This window comes from Lepeophtheirus salmonis, chromosome 11, assembly GCF_016086655.4.
Source record: "Lepeophtheirus salmonis chromosome 11, UVic_Lsal_1.4, whole genome shotgun sequence".
Lineage (NCBI taxonomy): Eukaryota > Metazoa > Arthropoda > Copepoda > Siphonostomatoida > Caligidae > Lepeophtheirus > Lepeophtheirus salmonis.
The window spans coordinates 20,455,485-20,479,247 of record NC_052141.2 but is presented as its reverse complement, the minus strand read 5'-3'; the positions used below and the strand labels follow the sequence as shown (position 1 = coordinate 20,479,247).

At 35.4% G+C, this 23,763-nt stretch overlaps 1 protein-coding gene across 1 annotated transcript; it reads left to right on the top strand.

The window, feature by feature from the left end:
- Positions 1–203: 203 nt before the first annotated feature.
- LOC121126292 (serpin B3) lies at positions 204–1,538 on the top strand. Its single transcript, XM_040721631.2, has one exon. The coding sequence runs from the start codon at positions 321–323 to the stop codon at positions 1,473–1,475; it is 1,155 nt and encodes a 384-aa protein (XP_040577565.1). The 5' UTR covers positions 204–320; the 3' UTR covers positions 1,476–1,538.
- Positions 1,539–23,763: the final 22,225 nt, after the last annotated feature.

The following is a 23,763-nucleotide window of genomic DNA, read 5'->3' as shown; positions in this document are numbered from 1 at the left end:
TCATTTTTGATTCAAATGGACTTTTTAGTTTCATTTGATGGTTCAAAAATATTTTTTCTGTAGTTTATAATCAAAACCCATAGACAAAAAACAATTTTTGATGATTTTTTGGGCCTTTTCTGCAAATAAATACAATATTACTACATATAACATGGGATTTATTTACATTTTTCAAATATTTATTTCTTGTCAGCAAACATCGCACTCTTTTTGTGATAAGCCCTTTGTATTTTATCTCAGTTTAACATTACTAGTAGTCTCTGTCTACTAGTTACACTTGTCTGTAAATCTTTTTGATTTTGCTTGAAAAGCAAATAAAAATGAGTGAACACATTGCAGAAAATCCCCACTTAATCTCTATTGCTCAAGGATCTCACACATTTGGGAGTCAACTACTTTTTCAAATCAACAAGCCCGAACAAAATGCCGTATTTTCAAGCTACAGTGTCTCAAGTGTTATTTCCATGGCTGCACTTGGAGCTAAAGGAAATACATTTCAACAAATCAAGGATGCTCTTCGTCTTCCTGAGGATATGGAGTCTCTAAAGTCTGCTTACTCTCACATCACATCTTTAACAAAGTCAGATGACAACATTACTCTAGAGATTGCTAATTCTGTTTTTCCATCAAGTAATTTGGAATTACGGAAAGAGTATTTGAGGGATGTTAAGAAACACTTTCAATCAGACATTCAAGTCTTGAACTTTAGACAAACTGAAGAGGCAAGGCGGATCCTAAATGATTGGGTTTTGAAAGAAACAAATGGAAAAGTCAATGAATTATTTAAGCTTGGTTCTATTAGAGCAGATACGTTGAACGTTCTTGTAAATGCTATTTATTTCAAGGGAGATTGGTTGGTTAAGTTTAATCCTGGAGATACGACGGTAAGAAACTTTTATGTTTCTCCAGAAAAGACTGTCAAAGTCCCTACCATGTTTGCGTCCGATATCAAATATGCTGTAACACATAATGATGATCTTAAATGTAAGATTGTTGCATTACCATATAAAGGAGAACGGATCACAATGTATTTTTTCATTCCGGATGAAAAATTTGGGCTACGAGAGTTGGAACAAAAGTTATCGACGTCTACTTTCAATCCCTCCATCCTTGAGACATTAACTCATCGAATGAAAAACCCAATTTATTTACCAAAATTTAAATTGGAGTCCTATTATGATCTAGAAGGAGCTTGCAAGTCTCTTGGATTGACGGATATGTTTAATAAAAACTCTGACTTTTCAGGTATGGTTGGAGAACCTGGAGATCTCTATGTTTCTAAGATTGTGCAAATGGCTGTCATTGAAGTTAATGAAGAGGGATGTGAGGCTGCAGGGGCTACAGGGATGGTTGGGTTTGGAAGTTCAATGCCTCAACCTCTCGTTATTAATCATCCTTTCATTTTTATGATCAAAGACAAAGCTTCGGGGTTAGTATTATTCTCTGGAAGAGTAGTAAATCCCTTAAATACATAATTTCATTTTATAATAAAGTTTATTTAAAAAAAAAGTATGTTTGTCTTCAGCAAAAAAGAATTAGCTTTGTTTGGGTAAATAATAACTTTAAAAAGGTATTAATAAATAGTTTAATACAATAATTATATTATCTTTTTTTTTTAAACGGAACTTTTTCGAGGAAAAAATTATTAATAACGCAACCTTCTAGTTAAAAAATACAAAGATGTTCTGAAAAGTTTCTGACCTCAACGTAAAGGTTGCAGCACTTGTAAATAAAAGCTTGTCACATCTATCTAGCATTTGTTATGTAACAGTTGTATGAGTGAGTTGATGTCACTGTCTTGTGAAGATGTACAAAATAGGGGATTGAGCTGTCATTTTTTTTTTTGAAAGTGCATTCTTTAGATAGATTCAAACTAAAGCAGACATATAAAGGCTTGTTGTATTAAAATTTGACACTTCTCAGTCAATTCAACTTTGAGTAATTGAGCTAAAAGAAAAGTGTCTTGTGAACAATTATTTTTGCTGAGAAAAATGCCAAGTAATATTTCGACGGATTACAGAGATGGGAGCATTGCTGATAGAGATGTGTAGAGTTGCAAGGAGACTATGTTTAAAAATATAACTTCAGAAAAAATTTAAGTCAGAATCTTTTCAGATCCCCTCGTAAATCTATTGTTCTAAAAAGGTGTTCCATTGATAAAAGAATACTACTGTAGTTGATATATTTGTAAAGATAACCCTACCTTCAAAAATTAGAAAAGAAAAAACTGTTTTAGCGTGTGCTCTTAATCCTTTTGTGCTCCTTATTCAATAGACCGTCTTGTTGACAACTTTTCCCTCTGAACTCAGCATTTTCATCTATCCTTTCTGTAAATTGTTTTAGAAATGCATCATAAAAACTATATATAGATTTAAGTATAATTACAACATTATCCCTCCACTAATTGATAATTAATTAATGGATGGAAACCATTTTAATTCTGACTATAGATAGGTATACATTTTTTGGGGATACTGATATCGCATGAGTTCACGTCAACTGTTATGATACATAAATACATACATAGCACAATTCTCCCAAACAACAGTTGACGTGAACTTAAGCTTCAACAGGGTCCTCAAGAAATACTTATTCACTTTAGGTAAACATTCATGGCTCGCTGTTTGAAATAAACAAAGATGTAGTGAATTTTCCTTTCATCAGTTTTAATTAATTCTCATAAATAGATTATTGCATGATTTAAAGGAGCTAATTCTGCGTATTATGATCTCAAAAAAGGTATTACATAGGATTTTGATTTTTATATTAAGGTATATCAATTAAGGGCCTTTGTTTAAAATTTGGGTCTTTTTATATTCTGTCATTGATACGTATTTTAATAAAATGATCAATAATAAAGGGTGATTCAAAACGAGCGGTTTTTTGCAGTAGGGTCAAATTCATACGTCATTTTTACTTAGTATTGTTTTACAATTCTTCATGGAAAGATATACGTCACAACAACGTGTACCAAGTGTTCAATTGTACTATGAAAATCAGCGTTCTGTGAAAGAATTTTTTCGCAAATTACGTCCAACTTATGGTCCACATAATCGACCTTCAGAATCCACAATTCGCAGAATAATCGAAAAATTTGAAGGGGCAGCAACTGGGGCAACAGTGGGCTGGGGGAATCATCGGTCCATATTTTTTTCAAAAACGCTGCCGGCCAACACGTTACCGTCAACGGCGAACGTTATCGCGCCATGGTAACATACTTTTTGGTACCTCAAATTGAAGCACATGGTCTCCACGATATTTGGTTCCAACAAGACGGTGCCACTTACCAGACAGCGCGCAAAACAATGGACTAATTGGGACATCCTTTTGGTGAGCAATTAATTTCACGTTTTGGCCCGGTGAATTGGCCACCAAGATCGTGTGATATCACACCTTTGTACTTTTTTCTTTGGGGCTACGTAAAAGCAAAAGTCTATGTGAATAAACCAGCGACGATTGAAGCATTGGAAGCAAATATTGAGTGAGTTATTCGTAAGATATCGGTCACAATGCTCGAACGCGTCATCGAAAATTGGCACGAAAGAATGGACCATTTAAAGGCCAGTTGCGGCCAATATATGAAGGGGATTATTCTCTAGAAATAATTGTGAAGGATTGTTTTTTCGGTTCATAATAATGTTTTGACCATAATATAATGTTTTATGTGTTTTATTTCTACAATCCAAAAACCGCTCGTTTTGAATCACCCTCCAGTTCCAGGCTCTTAATTAGTTTTGTCTATCATTTGGTACATTTTTTGGAATCTTTTGAAGAACAGAACCTCGGTAGTTTGTACCAAGGAAAATAAAGAAAAAATAACAAGAAAACATAAATGTTTTGTTTTTTAATTTTCTTTTTCCTTTCGACAGTTTAGGTTGAGAGTGGATACAAAAAACTAGTCGTGTTTCTGTATGGTTCTGACTAGAATTGTATTGGTCCTTTTCATGTTGTCCTGTCCAAACTTCGGACGGGTCTTATTTGTATATGAGACCACCTTTTCTGAATACAGGTCAAGTCCGAGTGTTCATGCTCTGTATATTTCTTGCGCCATGTCCAAATCCTCATGCTTCAGATCCATGAAAAAAAAAATAGTTATGTGCGGAATAATGTCAGTATTCACTCCCATGGAATATTCCGAAGATTAATGTAATAATTAGTAATTAATATTCACTACTTAATTATATTTCGAATCTCAATAATGTCATCATCTTTGGTACCAAATGAATGAATGGATCCGAACTGAACTCCTTTAAGATAAATAGTGAAAGTAACTTTTCATTACGCACCCTACCGAACAAATCAATCACTTCGAAGTCAATTAGTTATGTCTCTCCTTCTATTCTGTTCTAGTTAATTTAGCCGCTGGTTATTTTTTCTCGAAGGGATTTTGTATCTCGATCAGATTAATTTCATAGCTAGGAAAAAAAGTAAATTATATTAATATGATTGACTTTTCATTGATCAACCATTGATTAATGAGTTTTATTGTAAGCCTTGTTCTTCTTGTATTTTGAATTATATACCTTCAGTGGATCCATCATTTTTGGGACTTCAAATATTATCCAAAAAATGGAAGAGCTTTTTTAAATACCACGTGATAGTGATATAAAATTCCAACTACGAAAAAATATTATAGGTTTATAACTGTACAAAGTTCATATGAGTTGACCAAGTAGAATTTCTCATCAGAAATGATGCTTTTCACTAAAGGAAGCTGCTGGATTGGAGCCTCTGATCGTCCAAATAGTATTACAACTCATTGACTATTCCTTCTTCATTATATAATTTATTAATTATTTCATCATAATTTTCCTTATTTCTTATTCTATATAAAAAATCTGATTGATATACAATAGTAAAACTCGCATCCATAATATAAAATGGTAGTTAACATGTCATGCGGTAAAATCTCCTCTAGCCAAAATCGCTGGAGGAAAAATGTTGGCAAAATCAACGCTCACGTTCTATTCCACCCTTCACTCGTTCTTCAGAAGAATAGGGGCTAGTTCTAAGCACGAGGGTGGGAGTGATGTCATGAAAGAAAGGTTGTTGTTTAAAAATGAGCGATCTGGAGGGAGGGATGTATTTGAAACTTTGATATTCAAAACAGAAGCACGAGAAGAAAAGTAAGAGTAACTAAAGTCTCAATGCTGAATTCCAGGGTTATGGGGACCCGCCTTAACATTTCAAGAGGACATCTATACAGAAACTAGAATAGAAATCTGTTAGAGCGCAAAATCTCCACCTAAAATCTAATTGATTAATGTATCGCAATTTGTTCAATAGTTCTGATAGATGAAGGCTTTTTTTACGTGTTGTGTTACTCTGATCTTGAGATCTCAAAATTTAATGTCTTCTTACTCTGAAAGTATATAATCTTTGTACCAAGTTTTATCAAAATCGATCGTAACTTTGGCCATAATCCTGGAGAGTAACAAAATACAAAACAAACTAACAAACAAACAACAGGTGCAAAATCTTCGTTGCCATACCGGGTGGAAACTTGAAACATATTTGAATATTTTAAATCGGAAGAAAAATGTCATCGCAGTGAGATTCAAGGCTTAGGGCATCAACTACTCTTCGTGTGGGTCACACTCCAACAGAAGTATTTAAGCTGACGGGAATGGCTCGTAAGACAATCTGCTATGCTAAGTAGAAGCTAGACCATAACAAGATCATAGACAAGAAGCCTAGTGCCATGGCACGAGGCATTGTTGCCTCCAACTGTACATTTACAACGACGTTTTTGAGGTCAAACTACTACTCTGGGTGCGGGCAAATTTCCCAGATGGGAGCGGGTTTTTTTCTGCATGAAGAAACACTGTGAAAATTACTCAGACCTTATAAGCCAGCAATATCGCTTTCGGGGAGAAGAAAATGTGGTCACCATACACCCAGATGCCAATCTCTTCGACTTTTCTTTGTGGGTGCTCATCGAGTGTAGGGCCTGTAGCATCGGTCATCCGAACGTTGAAGCCATGAAGGCCTATGCCAATAGGGAGTGGGTATTCATGAAACCGAGTTTTTTTTGCAAGAGGCTTGTTGCAATTTGTGAGCCCAATGGGAAACTTTAGATTGTTAAAGATTTTTGTTAAATGTATAATTAAAGATTTTTCTTTTCTTTCCAAGAGTGTAAGTTTCCCATCCCGTAGATTATTAGAAGGAGATATCATAATTCACATTTCTATCTATCCCGTTCTTTAAAATAAGGTCTTTCAATATTTTTAAACACCATCACCATTTCCTATATCATATCATTAATCAGAGCTCATTGATCTTTGAGTCTATACTGTAACGTGTATTGTTTATACTTTCAAGTTCTGTTTATCATGTGTGTTTTTTTTGTACATTAAAAGCTACACTAAAGCATTTATTTATATTATAAATTCTTATATACTTAATTTTGAGACCTACAACGTAAGAGATAAGAGGACATTTTGTAAACAAATCGTTTGTGGAGGTAGTTAATTAAAAATACTCATGGATTGACAAACAAACATAATTTGAGACAAGAGCATAATTCCATCATTATTTCTAGAGAATACAAGCATTAAATTATTTTTATAGTAATAAACATTAGATATTTTGATTTAAAAATTGAAAGGAAACAGTAATTTTAACCAAAAATACTAAATCTGAGGAGCATACTTTCATGAACATAGCCTTCAGGGTTGCCAAGATGTTGAAGTCTAAACTTTTTTCAAATTTAAAATCCTTTTGTAAGGTAAAGTAGTGGGGTCATTTCGTACACAAGCTATTTTTGGTATTAAAATAGGTCGAGATTTTTTTATACAAACATTATTTTCAAAATATTAAATATTCATCAAAATTGGTAAACGAATGGGTTATATATTTAAAAAGACGGAGATTTTTATTGTTTAATGATATAACAATTACACCGTACGTAAGATGTCGGTGTGGGAGACTTTAAACACTTTTTTAATAAATAATTTGGAATGAAAACCAATGATGTTACACAACATATACCGGGTGAAAGCTTGAAGCTTGAAAGTTTGAAAGAAAATAATTCTATTCGACCACCATTGGCCTCAAAGATGGCGATAAGCCTCTTGCAAAAATAGTTTGGTTTCATAACAGGGCACTCCTCGTCGACAAAGGCCTTCATGGCTTCAAAGGTCGTGTGACAGATTCGACTGGCCCTCTTCTTGATGTGTGGTCAGAAAGAAAAGTCGGAGGTATTGACATCCGGATTGTATGGCGACAACATTCTTTTTCCCCAGAAAACGTTATTTTAGCTAAGAAGGTCTGGGTAATTTTTGCAGTGTGAGCGGAGGCCCCTACTTGCTAAAAGAAGAGGCTGACGTCTGGAAAATTTTCCTGGACATTGGGAGTAGGAGAGCTTTGAAAACGTTTATATACATAGCTGCCGAAAGCCTGTAATCCTTCGGGAATCAGATTATGGGCGTAATTGAGGGCTCACGCATTAATTATGACTTTTTTTTTTTTTCGTTGTGGTCTAACCTTTCTTAGTATTATATATGGTTTTACGAGCCATTCCCGTCAGCCTGACCATCTCTGTTGGAGTGTGTCCTGGACGAATAAGAGTTGATGCCTAACATTGAATCGGGCTCCAATGACGTTTTTCGTCCGGCATATAAAAATCAAAAAGCAGCAGGTACTTGATATACATGGCTATAAACAGTTCTAGTTTCCCTCACACAGAACCTCTCAAATCAATATAATACAAGTGTGTAAGTTTCAAGTTTCCTCATGGTATTTCGTGATTAAATGTAGCCAAATAACTCTTCTTTAATATCCCCCAACTGTTTATACAGTTTGATGATTTTGTTTTACTAATTACATAGAGGTCTTACAAATAAAATTGGGAATGACTTTAACTGCATCCAGGTCAATTACGAGATCATTTATATATCCTTTTAATGTACCATTTGAAAGGTTATGTTATTATATTTTGATTGAGTCCGTTTTTAATGTGATCAGACAATAAGTAACGATGGAGCAGCGAAGAAGGTCAACAATTGTCGAACTTGCTCACAGATGGAACTCTTGCTATTATGAAGGCGACTGCCTAACCTAAGTCAACTTTTTACCAGGTGTACAAAGGCTGGAAGGAAAGGTCCAGGGGAAGACACAGAGTCCTAGTAGTAATCAAAAGAGCACAACGAGTTTTGTGACAGGGGGCAGAAGATGTCAGTGGATGCATCTCCTTGGACATCAATGTTAACCTTGGCCTAGAAGAGGAATATGAACATCTATCATTTCCAGGGGCATCAATATGGATTTAGGGATGACTTCCTACAGGCTTTTTACCCATCATATCCTTACCATGACCACGAGGGGGCCAAGGATGGAGAACAGGAAAAAAAGCAAAACAAAAAAAGGAGCCAGGGCCTTCTTAACAGCAATAAAATCACTTTTTGGAGCCCTTATTCCTGGGCCCCAACTCCCCTGATATGAACCCCTCGGACGTCCATTTCTAGATGAAGTTAGAGATACAGGTTTGTGTTACCAGCCACAACAGCATCAATGCCTTAAAGTCCTATATTATCAAGCAATGGACGGCTATTGATTCTGCAGAAGTTGTCAAGGCATACAAGGCCTTCAGGCCAAGAATCCAGAGAATGATTACCAAAAATATAACAATATTGGCAATAAAATAAAGAATAAATTGAATCATAACACTTTTATTGATCTAGAAGCAGTTAAATTCAGTCCCTTTTTATCTGCAAGACCCTGTATATTACATAAAGAATGCTTATCTAGTGTTGTGTTTTTCCCTATTTAGGACTGAAGAGTCCAGTTCAGTTTCGGTCCGGTCCGGTTCACTTCTGCATATACGTTCTAAAACTTATAACGTTTTTTCCTTGATGAATTCAGTCAACTTTATTTCTCCCTTTTAAAATAAGTTCAAGTGGTGATCTCCCAAAGACTAATAAGACTGACTGGTTCTAAGACTGGAATGTACCAAATAAATAAGGACTAACCCAACACTATGTTTTAAAAAAGTTACTTCCTCATCTTCACTTTCTTTATTTACCTGTCAATTCAAGTGTTAATTGTCTGGGTGTGAATCTATTTACAGCTCTTACATCAACAACATACATAAAAGTTCCAAAAAATAAACACTGATAAACATAACGTTATTCATGCCCTATTTCATCAGAGGAGGGAGGCTCAAATCAACGTTTCCTCTCAAAATCTACATTCATACATAATCAATATTCTATATCAAAACAGTTTCTGATAGGAAGATAAATATGTACGCATGATATTCCATTGCTTCTGTCTATGTTTGAGTTTAGGTTATATAAAAACAAAAATACAGTAGCTTGAGACTAAAATTTAAATACGATGGTGGTCTGAAAAGTTTCCTGACTAAAAAAGATACAATACAATTTTGCTGAATTTATATTCTCAACATAGTCTCTTTGTAACTGTACGCACTTCTCCCATCCATGCTCCTATCTCTGCAACTCGTCCAAACACTACTCGGCGTTTTTCCCTGCAAAATAATTGCTCACAAGACAACTTTTGTTTTTGGCTCAATTACTCCGGGTTGGATTCACTTAGACGCGTTTTAATACAACAACCCTTTATGTTTGAATCTACAGGGTGTCCACGATAAATTGGAACTACTTTAAACTTCATCCAGATCCGTAATGTGGATATTCGGGGTTAAATCATACTAATATAAAAGGTTGCTTGAACAATACACTATAACTTCCACCACAATTGCTTTGACAACAAACAATAGTCATCATGGAACAAGCAAGGAGAGACGCCATCCTCGAATTGGCTCGCGCGGGACACAAGCCCTCTGCTATCTACAAGCTTCTTAACTACCCCAAGACCACGGTTTACCGGGTCTTCAATGCCTGGGAGGTTGAGGGGAAAGTCTGCTGCAAGGCCCAGAACATGAGAAGTGACCGAATCCGCACTCCCCGCTTCCTTGAATGCCTCCGGAAGTTCGTCAAGGCTTCGCCAGGGACTTCCTTGCCCAGGTTGGCCAAGAACCGTGGAGTGAGTAAGCAGCTGGTCTCCAAGGCTGTGAATGAGGACCTCGGGTACAGGTCATACCGAATGGCCAAACAACACATCCTTACGGCATCCATGAAGGACAACAGGCTCACCAACGGTAAGCGTCTCCTCAATGACCTGAAGAGAATCCTCTTCTTCTCCGACGAGAAGAACTAGACTGTCGACAGAAGCTACAACGTCCAGAATGACATGTGGCTTGCCAAGGAGAGAGAAGAGGTCCCTGCGGTCTTCACCACAAAGTTCCCGGATCTGTGATGACCCTGGGTGTCATCTGCAGCACCGATGAGGTGATGCCTCCTTTCTTCTTCAATCCCAAGGAAAGGGTTAACGCGATAAGGTACTGCGAAGTCATGGAGGAGTTCGTCATCCCCTGGAGGAAGGATACGGCCCCTGGGAGGGAATTTATATTCCAACAAGACTCAGTGCCCGCACACATCGCCATGAGAACCACTAACCTCTTCAACTCCCACGACATCACTTTCTGGGATCGCAACACCTGGCCCTCCAACTCACCCGACCTCAATCCGTGTGATTACTACTGATAGGGGAAGTTAGGGACGGAGGTGTGCAAGGTCAGCAACAAGAGCATCGCGGCCCTGAAGGGCTCCATTACGAGGGAGTGGAATGCTGTCGATTCCGCGGAAGTCATCAGGGCATGCAAACCCTTTAGGGGCAGGATGGAGAAGATGGTGGCTGCTGAGGGAGGACATGTTGAATAAATTTATTGTTTAATATCATGTCTAACTTTTTCATAGTTGCAAATACACTCCAAATTCCATTTTTATCAAGCAGGTTGAATTTTAAGATAGTTCCAATTTATCGTGGACACCCTGTATTTAAAGATTACACTTAAATATATATATATATTGAACGTCAGCTCAAACTTTGATTTTGTCCATTTTCACAAAAACACTGACTCACATCAACTCAATCAAACAACTGTTCCTAACAATATTACTAGCATTTATGTACAAGTGCTACCAACTTCACGTCGAGGTAGGAAACCTTTCAGAACACCCTTGTAATATGTAACGTACCATTATGCTGAAGGTCTAAGGTACAATCGCGTGTATTAGAAAAAAAAGAAACCACAAGTCAACATGTGCAAGAATGTTTTAGAAGAGAGCTGTCATGGAATTTCCTTAGATTAGCTATAATCTGTTGTAACAAGCAAGGAGAGGCAGAAGAAAATAAACAAGGACAGGGGCGCTAATTAAGATGATGTCAATCCTCAATTCTGCGATGAGTCCAACAAGGACATACAATTTATAACTCTGCGAAAAATCCTACAGGTTACTCCATGTCTTTTATGAGCACAAACGAATGTTCAATACGGTTTTGTAAATAGTTGAGTTTAGTGGAAAAGGAAATGCACTTTCAGAGGTAAAGTAATAATGACAACAGCTGAGGAAAATAAAATTTATTCTTCAGATTACCAATTACAAGAAAAGGGGAACATAAAAATACACCTGATTTTTATCATTATATACTATGAATATTAAAAAAAAAACCAAAAAAAAAACTTATGTCAAGGATGCTTCAATTCTTCTTTGTAGGACCTGAATTTATGGTTTTTTTTTTTTCTTTTCCCAAGCTGTTATCTTTATTCCATTATTCTTAAAGAGATAGCAGTAAGTGCATTAAAGACGAAGAGTAACCATGATGATTTGTTGTGTAAAATCGAGGATCGACGTCGGAGTAATTCCAGCCTATATGGCATTACTATATAAGGAGTGGGATTTGTGTTTATTTTCTTTTTCTTATTGCTGCTCTTAGGCTAATTTAATAAAACATGATAACTTGTTGATTTTACTCTTGCTGTTATTAGACGTAGCTTTTATCTTTTGATTGTTTTTAAAGAATGGCTCATACCAAGTAAACTACACCTAAGTGTACTGGAGGAAAGGCTCCTCGGAAGCAATTGGTAGCTAAGGCAGCTCGTAAATCAGCACTTGCCACTGGATTTATAAGGAAGCATCATCTTTATCGTCTAGGAACCGTGTAGCCTTGAGATAAATTCAAAGTTATCACAAATTAACTGAGTTATTGATTCGTAAACTTTCATTTCAAAGACTCTGAGGATTGCAAATATATATATATATATTGACCATACAAAAAACAAAAACAAAAAAACAAATGTTTATTTCCTACATCTCATAGCTGCTTGCAGCTAATTTAATGAAACATCATGACAGCTAAGCTACTCTCCTTTCAAACATTCTTCAAGGGTTAGGCTGAATACGTTACTATTATATATTTGTTAACATTTCGCCGTTTCATATTATTTGAATCTCTAGTTACCATTATGCTTTCAATATACGGAGAGAACAACATCTAAGTATAAACTTATAAGTACCGGGGCTCCATTGAAATCTGAAAACTTACTAATTCAATAATTAATGAAGGTTGAGTGATTGAAATTAATTCATTCTTCGATATATTAAAGTATAAACAATTAGTTACAAAACAAAACAAACCTTAGTTCTTTAGCTTAAATAAAAGTCGAGGAAATTATACTTGAACGTGATCAACGAATTTCTGTTTGCGCACTCCAAGCAGTTGGGCGTATCCAGGAATACCGCCTACGCCGTCAGCAAGTCTGAGACGTTGGAAAGGAAGAAGGCTCTGTCAAAACAGTCAAACTGGACCCAGAGGAGTTAAAGAAAATAGCCCAGGCCAATCCCCTCAAGTCCATGTGGGCACATGCAAGAGATCTCGAGGTTTCACACCAGACTGCCCAGAGAGCTATAAAAAGTAGTTAGAAAGAGCCTTGTGAGAGTGGAGAGGCCACTTATGACACCAGTAGTTAAAGAAACCCATTTCCTTCTTTGCAAAACTCTTTTGAATGAGTTTTTTGAACTATTTTTGTGACTTTTTGCCCTATGTTTTTTAATATACTAAAGCTGTTCTCCTTATTCTTTCATTCATGAGGAGAGAACATATTATACGTATAAACTTTAAAGTGTAACCACAACTGGGTCTGCTCATGAATGACGGAGAGTTATAAGTGTAAGCCCGAGTTGGACTCAGAGTAGAATTGAGGATTGAAAACGGAGTAATTCTTGTTTATATCCATGCTAAATACGGTTTGTGTTTATTTCCTTTGTCTAACGGTTACTTGCAGCTGATCCAATATAAACTTCATGAGATATAAGCTGCTCTTCTGCCCAACATTCTTCAAACTGTAAGGCTTATAAGTCGACCACTGGGGATTATTCAAAGGATTATAGAAAAGGATCTACAAAAATTTGAAGAAATGACTTTATTGGGTCGAATCTTATTAGTATTAAGTTAGATTTATTTTAGAGGGAAGGAGAGATTGCCCCTATAGAGTAGGTAGAATGTACATGCATCAACAAATAATAATAAACGAAAGGACAACTCAATAAACCTTAATTAACGTGATCGAAACTAATAAGGAAATGGTATGGGATAAAACCTACTACAACAACAAATATATTAAGAAAAGGGAAAAAATAATACTTTTCTCGTCAAAACAAATAAATAAACAGAGCATGCTATAATTAAGTATACCCTAGGTTAGGATAACAACATAATTTACCTTCAATTGAGGACCTAGGGTGGAAATTTGAGTGGGACGGAGGAGGAGTTGAGTAAGCTGAGTCATCAGTTATTATTTTTCTCCATTGTACTTTTTTTTTCTTTTCCTTTTTTTGTCTTGAACAAATAGAGAAATGCAAGTCCGTAGTAGATAGCAGGGCTTTGGAGTACGAGTCGTTGTCGTAGGATTTTATTCTCTCCCTTCTACTTTTTTTTCTTTTCCTCATCTTGTCTGAGACAAATGATGAAATGCATGTCTGCAGTAGTTACCTCTATTGGATAACGCAACCTTTCCTCCGAAAAGGAAACATACAAAACCCATGGGAGTTAGCCTATTTCATGAAATTGTTATTCAATAATTGGTGGGAGTTGTTCACAGCTGAGCAAGACTCAACTAATCAACGTTCAGAACATGGATTATGAGAAACGAAGCAGAAACCTCATCAGCTGACACTAAAATACAATTATACTGTAATGATTGGTTCACGGTGGATATAAGAAAATGTTGAAGGGATTTACTTAATGAGATGTGACTGCTCCGGACTCATCCCTCAGTCCATGGATCGACCCCACTCCCCCATAATACTTCATCAAATACAAAGTCTCAGCCTCATAACTAATGGGACCTTCCATTTACTATTTTCATGATCCTCGGAAGTACAAATTGTCGGAATATCTGGAAAAAGTCGAGATTCCCACTCCTCCTACTCCAATAGTATAGTCTTTGCTTTGCAAAGCTATTTCCTTAGTATTTAAAGGTCGCGATAATTGAATTTCAACTATCTGCTGTCGCTGTTTCCAATTTGGAGATTGAAAGAAAATGATGGCGTGGAGGGAAACTTATACATTAGGATGTGATGTGTCTAATGGAAAAAACTAAGTATAGAGATTAGAAAAGGGAAAACCAAGTGTCTCACTCCTGCATTCTCTTCGCACTCCTACACAAATCCCATTTCTACTTATACAATATACCTCTTACTTTGAAATATAAATATCATCCATGTATTTTTGAATGAAAAATATAAAAAGATTCTGGAAAATGAATCAGCATTTTCCCCCTTCTATTCTCTACAGAGTTTTTGTTTTGTTAAATATGTATTGGTGCACATATTTTTACATAATAAGTAGCTTTGTTAAGGTCTTTTTATAGAAAATCAAAGGGTACTTGCCCTGAAAAAGTACTATCATTTCTCCAAAATAAAAAAATCCTTTTTTTTTTCTGAATTTCTATTTAATTTAATTTTTACAAATGGTTCCATTTGTAAAAAAAGTTTTTGTCTGCTTTTTTTTAATATAATATGTATGTAAGGTTTAATTTGTTTTATTCATATTTATGTGTTCTAGCCACTTCCTGATGATATCTACACTCATTTGTAAACATCATCCCTCCGAGACTGCAATAGTTGTATATATTTGATTAAATACACCGAAAAAAAAGTAACCTGCGAGTCTGGTCTGAAAATTTTCCAACATCAATTGAAGAGGGTAGCAATCCTAAATAAAAACTAGTTACATCTATCTAGCATCTATTGACAGTTACTTACTAAATTTTCAGCCATTTTGTATTGAGTGAGTTGTTACTTACAAGTATTGAGTTGTTATTGAAATTTGTTTTCAATAGCCATTTTTTGTACGCCAAAAACAAAAAAATGGTAATTTTTGTTTCAGTGAGTTGATGGGAGTACATGTTGAAAAATAAATATTGAGAAAAAATGTTTTGTTTCTTTTTTGAAAATAGACAAAATCATTCGAGTAGCTGTCTTTGGTTTTGAGTTGTTGGATCTTGAATATTTGTCGTTTGAAAGTGTAAACATAGTATTTCAAATACAAGATCCCACGACAATATGCAGATATATCCAATGCTTGATTAATGTTAAGATTTAAGTGAGCCTTAAGACAATGTCAATCCAACGGGGACGTCAAAATATACATTTTTTCACTTTTTTATTGAAAATCAAAAAAAAAATGAGGTAAGCCAACGATATAATCATTTTGTATCAATAAAAAGCAGGCTCAATTTGGTCCATGTTGCCGAATACATGGAGAGGCTGGCCTTGGTGCTATGGGGAGGGTATGTCTCTCAACATAGCCCCAGACAAAATAGTCCAAAGTATTAAGGTGTTAGGAGGCCACCCGGATGGAGTTTTGAGAGTTGCCACACCCACAGTCCCTTATTGTTTTCTCAGACCCATGTTGAAAAATAAATCATTGTCGACAAAATGTTTTGTTTCCTGTCGGCGCCCTTTTGGATGCCCTCTTTATGGTGGCATTAACATACCAGGTGTCCTCTAGCTTCTTACGGATACGCTGAACAGTCTTTAAATTCATCCTAAGGTTGAAGCAATCGTTGAATTGGAGATTTCACCTCCATTATTAACCAATGCCATGACTACGGCGGACCTCGAAAGCTCCTCGTTCCACTTATAGCTCTTTATCTCCTCATATGATGACGGCATGATGCTAACTGAACTACGTATCGTCAGCTGACAAGAATAGAAACCATTTGGTAACCGGTTTTTATTTGATAATGTTGTCTTAAGTTATCAACGTTTAAAGTAGGCGAAAATTTGATCCCCGCTGTAGAGTAGACAAAACATCATTATGAATTGATAAAAGTATTGGGCGTGAGTGTACTAATGGAAAACAGAAAGTAACACTAAGGATTTCTTGGGGATCTATCTTCTATATTATTAAGGTCAAATTTGTTTCTTAGCCTCCGCTTATTTACTCTGGACAATGCCGGGTACAACTGTTAGTATATTATATGACTTAATATGATATTTCTAAGTACCCTGATTACAAATTGATTGAATGAAAAACAAAAGACTACTCAACTTAAAAAAGATATTAATTAACCTTGCAGTATTTATAGTTCAATGATCTTACTAAATATATTATGAACATGTAAAATATCTGCACATAGGTGCAATTTTTGTAGAAATTGGCTCATGTCCTAGGTAGGGAATGTTTATTTAATATGACTAATCAAGTCTACTTACATACTGTATGTATATGTTGCTTATGTAAACAAGAGTAAAAATATCTAGTTTGTACGTTTCTATAGGTACAGGGCGGGGATTTTTATTCTGTAACAAGTTTAGATACCAATATCTTAGCAACTCTGAGATCTATGTGCATGAAAGTGAGCTCATCCTATTTAACTGACGAAACTATATTCCAAAAAGTACAAAACCTTTGAGATGTCTTCCGAATGAAAACCCCGTTCCTCCGTGCCGGTCTCTGTGAGCATGATGGCTGTGAATAGGGTTGTCAAAGACTTAGGCTTCCCCTCTTATGTCTAGGGCCAGGCTCACATATTCCAGTCCCTAACCAAAACACCTGGAGTGATGTACAAAGATCGTGAGGTAGTTAAAGATTGGGCAAGTTACTTACTCTCCTAAGTTTTCAACTCCGACACTAACAGAAACAGGAGTAAGGCTAGGTGAACCGCTGAGAGCAAGGGCGAGGTCGTACTTAAACAAAAAAGTAAGCATTCTCCCTCCATCATGATCATGGTCGTCGTCTCGAGTGAGAACGACTTTATGGCGCGCTTATTTTTCCAGACAAAGCAAAAGCTCACTAAGAAGGCTCTTTCAAGGGTATATTAACGAGTGCTGTAACTTATATGTTGCTGTTAATACGTCCCCGTAAGAAACTTTTAGCTTGGTCATCGGATTACTGACTCATGTGCTAAACAGCACACTGTATGACAATAGCACCCCTCTCCAACAAAACATGGAGAATACAATAATGTCGTTCCGTGGATGAACAAGGTCGCAGCCGAGCGCCCTTATTTGTTTTAATATGACTCTTTACAAGTACACGGCGCTAAAATTGTCCAAAATGGGTTGCAAGCCATTGTTCCTGCTTTCTTGGACGTCAAGACCTGGGCCTTCTCCCCCGACAAAAACTAATGGACTTCAACTTCTGGGGGGGGGGGAGTTAGAGTGCCTAGTGCCACCCCTCCCTGGAGGCCTTAAATGGCAGCATCATACGTGAGGACAAGAAGTTTGATCCTACTAGTGTCGAAAACACCCATGCCAGCTTCAAGTACAGGATCCAATGTATGATGACGACCGACGGTGGACGAATCGAATCAAACGTCAAAAGCCATAGGCCATGTTACTCTGGTTCTGTTACTTCTGTCGTTTGTTTAAAATTTCAAATTTAGCAGTCAGATCGTTAGAAATTCCTGAGAGCCGTGAAGCATTCTCAGAAAGTACCACTGAGCTAGAGCATTCAGATCAGTGTGTCCTAAAATTGAACTATTCAATTAGCAAACTAGAGGAAAAATACTCTGAATTAAATTGGGATTGATGGACTTAGCCGTAATTTCTATACGATAAAGTCCAACTTCAAAGATTTTACGGAAATTTGCTGAGTCAAGATGGAACTTTATCCTTAAGATTACTACAGATCAATCCTAATCCCACTTAAATACAAAGAAAATAAGAATTACACTACAAAAAAATAAAAAAAAAATCAGGTGCCATGGGTTATAGTCCTCATCTGATCTACAAGTAGTGTCAATAGATTTAAAAGATAGAGAGAGAGAGGGCGGGCCTTGGACTTACGGTATAAGTAAACTTGTATCATTCGAAAAGATCCGAGACTCGAGCTGGTTTTGGTACTCTAACTTTTACTATTATAAAAGAAGGCTGGTGGGATTTTCCAGATCTTAAAAAACATACAGCATTGTTTAATACTTAATCCAAATTTGAAGCAAAATTTATTATCAATATCGAACGTACACTTAATATACTTTGATTATTGCTTGGAGTGACATCTACATAAACCATTGTATCGCATGGTTAATCCCATGGCTTAACTTATATCATTTATCACTACTTTTCATCCGAAGAGAAACACAAAAAAAAACCTTAAATCAGTTGGCTGTTAGCCAATTCCTTCCAACTATTGAACCATTCCTCAATGATTGCTGTGAATTGTTCACAGTTTAAAAGGAACTAATTCTAATTCAAACAATCAACGTTCAGAACACTGATTCATAGAAAAAAAGCAAAAAAATTGACAGCTGACACGAAAATACTGATTATATTTTTGGTTTAGTGAGGTAACGCCGTCCTCTCAAAATCAAAAACATTCATAACTAATTTTGAGCCTTTATATCTTTTTTTCAGAGGATAATTTGTGAGATGCAAAAAAGGTAACGACGGGTTCAACGTTATTGTAACAATAGTTTCAATAATAACGAACAATTTATTTATCATAGTAATAAAATTGGGTTATTTATTGTTTCAGGATCAGTGTTGAATCAGCAAAAATGTAACAATTTAATGAATGTAAAAAAAAAAAGCAGAAACAATCACAAAGTGGAGACGCAAAACTTGCAGTAACATTTAATGCAAAAAAAAAAAAAAAAGTTACCAGGTTATGTTTTTATCCCATGTCTCTAGGTGATAAAATATTGGACCGTTTACAATAAAGGCTCTGTGCTGGTCTCTGTGTCGAAAAGGCTGCAAAGATCATTGGCTTTCCCATCCAGACTGTCTACAGCATCAAAAAGTTAATTATAACCCCATATAGCCAAGAATAACCAAAATTTTGGAGCAACAATGTGGATAACTTCTGGCCTGCCTCCAAACCTAATCTAAGCCCCCTAGACTTTACATGTCACGGAAAGCCGTACCTCTTCTCCAAATTTGTATTTGCTACAAGTTGCCATCATGATAGCTTGGTACACCATTGCCACGGTCTTCATCGTCAAGAGCTGTCAATCTGTTCACTGACGTGTCGAAACTCTTTTAATGCTTGTGACGGAGGATATGCTGAATGAAAATATACACAACTATAGTACTTAAACATATTACAAATGGGCTTTGACTTGTCTATTCTTGATTCAATAAAAATCACGTCTTTTGCAATTTAAGTTTTGAGTGCACACTCTGTTTGGACATATTTTTTACAGCCATATAATACGAACTAATATTTGGTGTACTCTTCTTATTTCGTCTCGGTAGAGGATCCGTTTTAATTCATTAACTCTATGTTTCATTCGTGTTTAAAATAAAAACGTATGGAAATGTTGGTAAATATACGATTTAAGAGGGGCCACCACCCCTGAGTGTTCATAAAATGTGTCAATTTTGGCAAGGGAATATATTTTTCTCTTAGAACCGGTAGAGAGTTCTGGGAAAAGTTTGAGAAACACTGTTTTAGAGAATAGTCCAAAGAGTAATTTTTAATTTAATATATTTTTCCATTGTTAAAAATAAACTCTCCCCAAACAAATTAACGGACAAAATTTGCTTTATTAATATACGAGGTGTGTTCAAACAGTAAGGTGACTTTTCCAATTTCGTGGGCAACGTAAATTTGGTATACTTCAAAATTGATTAATTTTTTTATGTTAATAGATTCGAAAAAGAACATATATTTATTGTTTAAAGCTATTTTGTATATGTAATATTGTTTAGTTTGAGAGCTATAATGGTAAGAAGTATATTGTGTATTCCACGATTATTTGAGAAATGAAATTAAGTACTCTAAAATAGTTTTACTGTATGCCATTGTCAACATTTCAAGTGAAAAAAAGAAAAGGTTTATAAGTGGTAGAAACTCTTGAAAGATGGTTGAAAGATGCAAATGACGAGCCTTGCTCTGAACGCCCAAGCACGTTGAAAACGTTGAAGAAGTGAAGAAAATTGTTTTTGAAAATAGCCAAATCAATATTAAAGAATTTGTTGAGGATATTGATATATTGATGCTGGCTCGTGCCATGAAATATTTACGGAATTTTTAGGCACCAGATGAATGTCAGAGAATTTTGTTCCGAAACTGCTTAATTTTGACAAAAAGTATCGTCGCATGAGGATCGCTAATGAGCTGTTGATAGACGTCATAATCATGGGTAATTAAAAAAAAAGAAAGAAAGAGATGTATATAAAATAATTGATAACACCCAGCTTACAAATTAATAATATGATATAGAGCTTCAAATGAGAAATATATATTCTTTTCGAGTGTACTAACATAAAAAAATCTAACTTACTAAATATACGTTGACCACAAAATTTGAACAGGAGCATTACTTTTTGAAAACACTTTGTAAATAGTACTTTAAATGTGTTCCTTAAATATGGAACTTGAGTTATTTAATAGGATATAAGGAATATCTTTCATACCTGAAGCATTCAATCCCTCTGTTTCATCTCTCACTCAATATTCTTATCATATACATATATGTAGATTCGTTTCCTTATTTAACTGTTATTGGATTAAATTTAGAAGCTTTTACAATTCTTCACTTCTTTTACTCCTCTTCATATATATTATTAGATATATAGTCCTGATTCCAAAAAAATGAAAATAAAACATTTAAAAAGAGTAAATAATCCTAATGATATAAAAACTGGATCAAATAGAAATAAAAACCTTATAAAAGGAAAATAATCCGGTAGGGAGATTCATTTCAAGATAACTTATTTCATATCAACATTATTGATATTTTCCTCTCTTTATGACGGTAATTAACTCTCTTTCTTTCTATCGCATGTTTACATAGGGATGTAAATCCCATACATTTTTTAGTGTGTAAATTGTGTAACTGCTGTTCTTGGATTCTTGTTTATTGAGGATAATAGAATGAGTTTGAAGCAGTCGCAAGTACGTGAAAGTCGAAAAGTAACTCTGAGGATTTATTGCCGTGGTTCTGCCATTAAATCCTTTGCCGTTATCTATAAATCCAATTAAACATATTGGTCATGAAGTGATCCCTCAAAACTTTGCTCAATTTGAACTTTTAAGGACAAATTGCTTAATTTGCCCTGTTTTATGTCATTTTTCAAGACTGAAGTGACATAAATGGAAGAAAACTGGATTATATTATTTAGATTAGACAACTGCTTTTGAAGATTCTTTGAAGATTTTTTTGTAAAGAAAAATCCATCTACAAAACTTTTTGTGCACAACCAAATGGAGATTTCAAACCGAGAGGCTCAATTGTGACTGATATCCCAATATGGACTCTGCAAAAAAATTGGCAGGCATTTCTGGAGACTAATGATCCCAGATCCCTCATCAACCGCAAAAAAAAGTAATCCAGGAGAGTCTAGACAGTCCGAATTCATCCAAAAAGTTCAGACCATGATCGATAAAGCGCTGGTTCCATTGTTGAGGAGTTTTGGACCAGCAAAATGACCGTGAGAGCCAACGTATTGGAGGACCTGAGATGCAAGGGCTACATGGAAGAAATATTGACCCCAGTATTCCGAATATTAATCCGGTGTCTGGGCTTCGTTGAATCTAAAAAAAAATGAACATTTCATACCATTTAGGAGAAAATGACAAACACTACCTGGTCAACACATGCTAGTGTTTCAGAGGCAACGATCCAGATCGTGGTGATTGATGCTTAAGGCAAATAAATCAAATGATGTCTTTTTCAAGATTCATACCTAGGATTCAAGTCAACTTTGAAGTAAATCCACCGAAAAAAAAAATGACAGAAAGTAACGTCAATATCCAAAGGTTTTCTTAATGAAAAATCCCAGGGAGTGTCATCTTTTGTACTACAGCTGATATATGTATTTATCATTCTTCTATTTCCCTGTGAAAAAGTGTGATACTCTATTATTTTTCGTACTAAAGATGTGGCTTTCAGTGGGCATTATTGTAGCTTACATTACATATATGTAATACTAGACATGAGAATACATAATAATAACAAAGCACTTATTATAACTAATGGGATATTAAATGCAAACATACATATGACGATAAGGAGACATTTTATATAGAGGGTAGACCGAAACAGTTTTAGTGTGGCTAATCAAAATTCTTCTTCTCCTACTCCAATAATATGTCTACTCTTTTTCATTTCAACCGGCCCGGATAGAAAGAGAAAGTATGATGCCCGGGTAACCGGCTATAATGTACTCCTTAACTATGACAATTCAAATTTTTGGGTCCTCTATTCCTTCTTTTTTGAGGGCGTCAATGACTTCTTCCCATCCTCACTCTCTGTATTTGATCTCTTTGTTTGCAACATTTCCTTTTTTCAAACATCAAAAAAACCTACAGTCATAAAATTTACATCACAACTGTAGAATAAATACAATACAAATTAATATGAAAATATAGTCAATCATTTTTAGCAACTTTTCTACGAATTTTTGAATAATTTATTTTGTAATAATGCAGTACGTTTTCAGGTAAGGGCTTTCATTCGAATCGTTGACTATTAGGTTATTATTTGATATAATATTGTCAAAATAAAAAACTCACTCAGTGCGTTGACATTTGAAACATTACAACGCTCAGTACAGAGGGGGAGTTGAAACAAATTTTTGCTATTCTAATTGCATTGCGTATTCTTCTTCATTTTTTAACTAGCAGTAGTACTTGGCAATTCCCAGAGTAATTTGGGGTCGATAAACAATTAAATTTGGAAGAAAAAGACGAATAAGTCCATGGGATTTAGATCTGACAAAAGTTGAGGCCAAACATTCAACAAAGTCAAATAAAACAATTCTGACAACACGATCAGAGTTTTAATAAGACTGTTGATTCATAATCACTTTAGTTCCTGCCTGACTCTCCTGACACATAGGACAGTTTGCAATCTCAAAATATTCTCGCCTTGTGCGGATCCCCCTCCACAATTATGGGATAAATACTTCATTAATCGATGCCATTTATTTAACTTACGTCAAAGACATCGAACTAGCCTCAAACAACGTTCTAACTGCGCATGTACAGCTGTTATATGCGCTCAAAGTTCATCGTTCAACAACAAATAGACGCTGTATAATCACACTTCACATCAAGCATTGTTTGTTAGCCAGAGTAGAGCTCTATAGAGAGTTGTATTAGTTCATTTCTACGAGCTATATACTTGGTCTGTGATCTATAATATAGGGCTTATATTATTGCATTTTAATTTCATAATTTATCATGATGAAAAGATTAGTTATTTACCTTCCTACGGAAACAGTTGCATTCAGATGGAACGTGTGGAAAAACTATTGAGTAATATATCATTTATTTATATTCAAATAACAGGAGTAATAATTTAGTATACAGTGTTCGAATTTGGTGAGTCCAAATCAAACCAGCTTGGAGTAATTGAGTCAAAAAAGAAAAAGAAGAATTAACTATCTCAGTCTCCCCTAAATATTGATGCTATATTATACCATTATGAATACAATTGTAGACTCT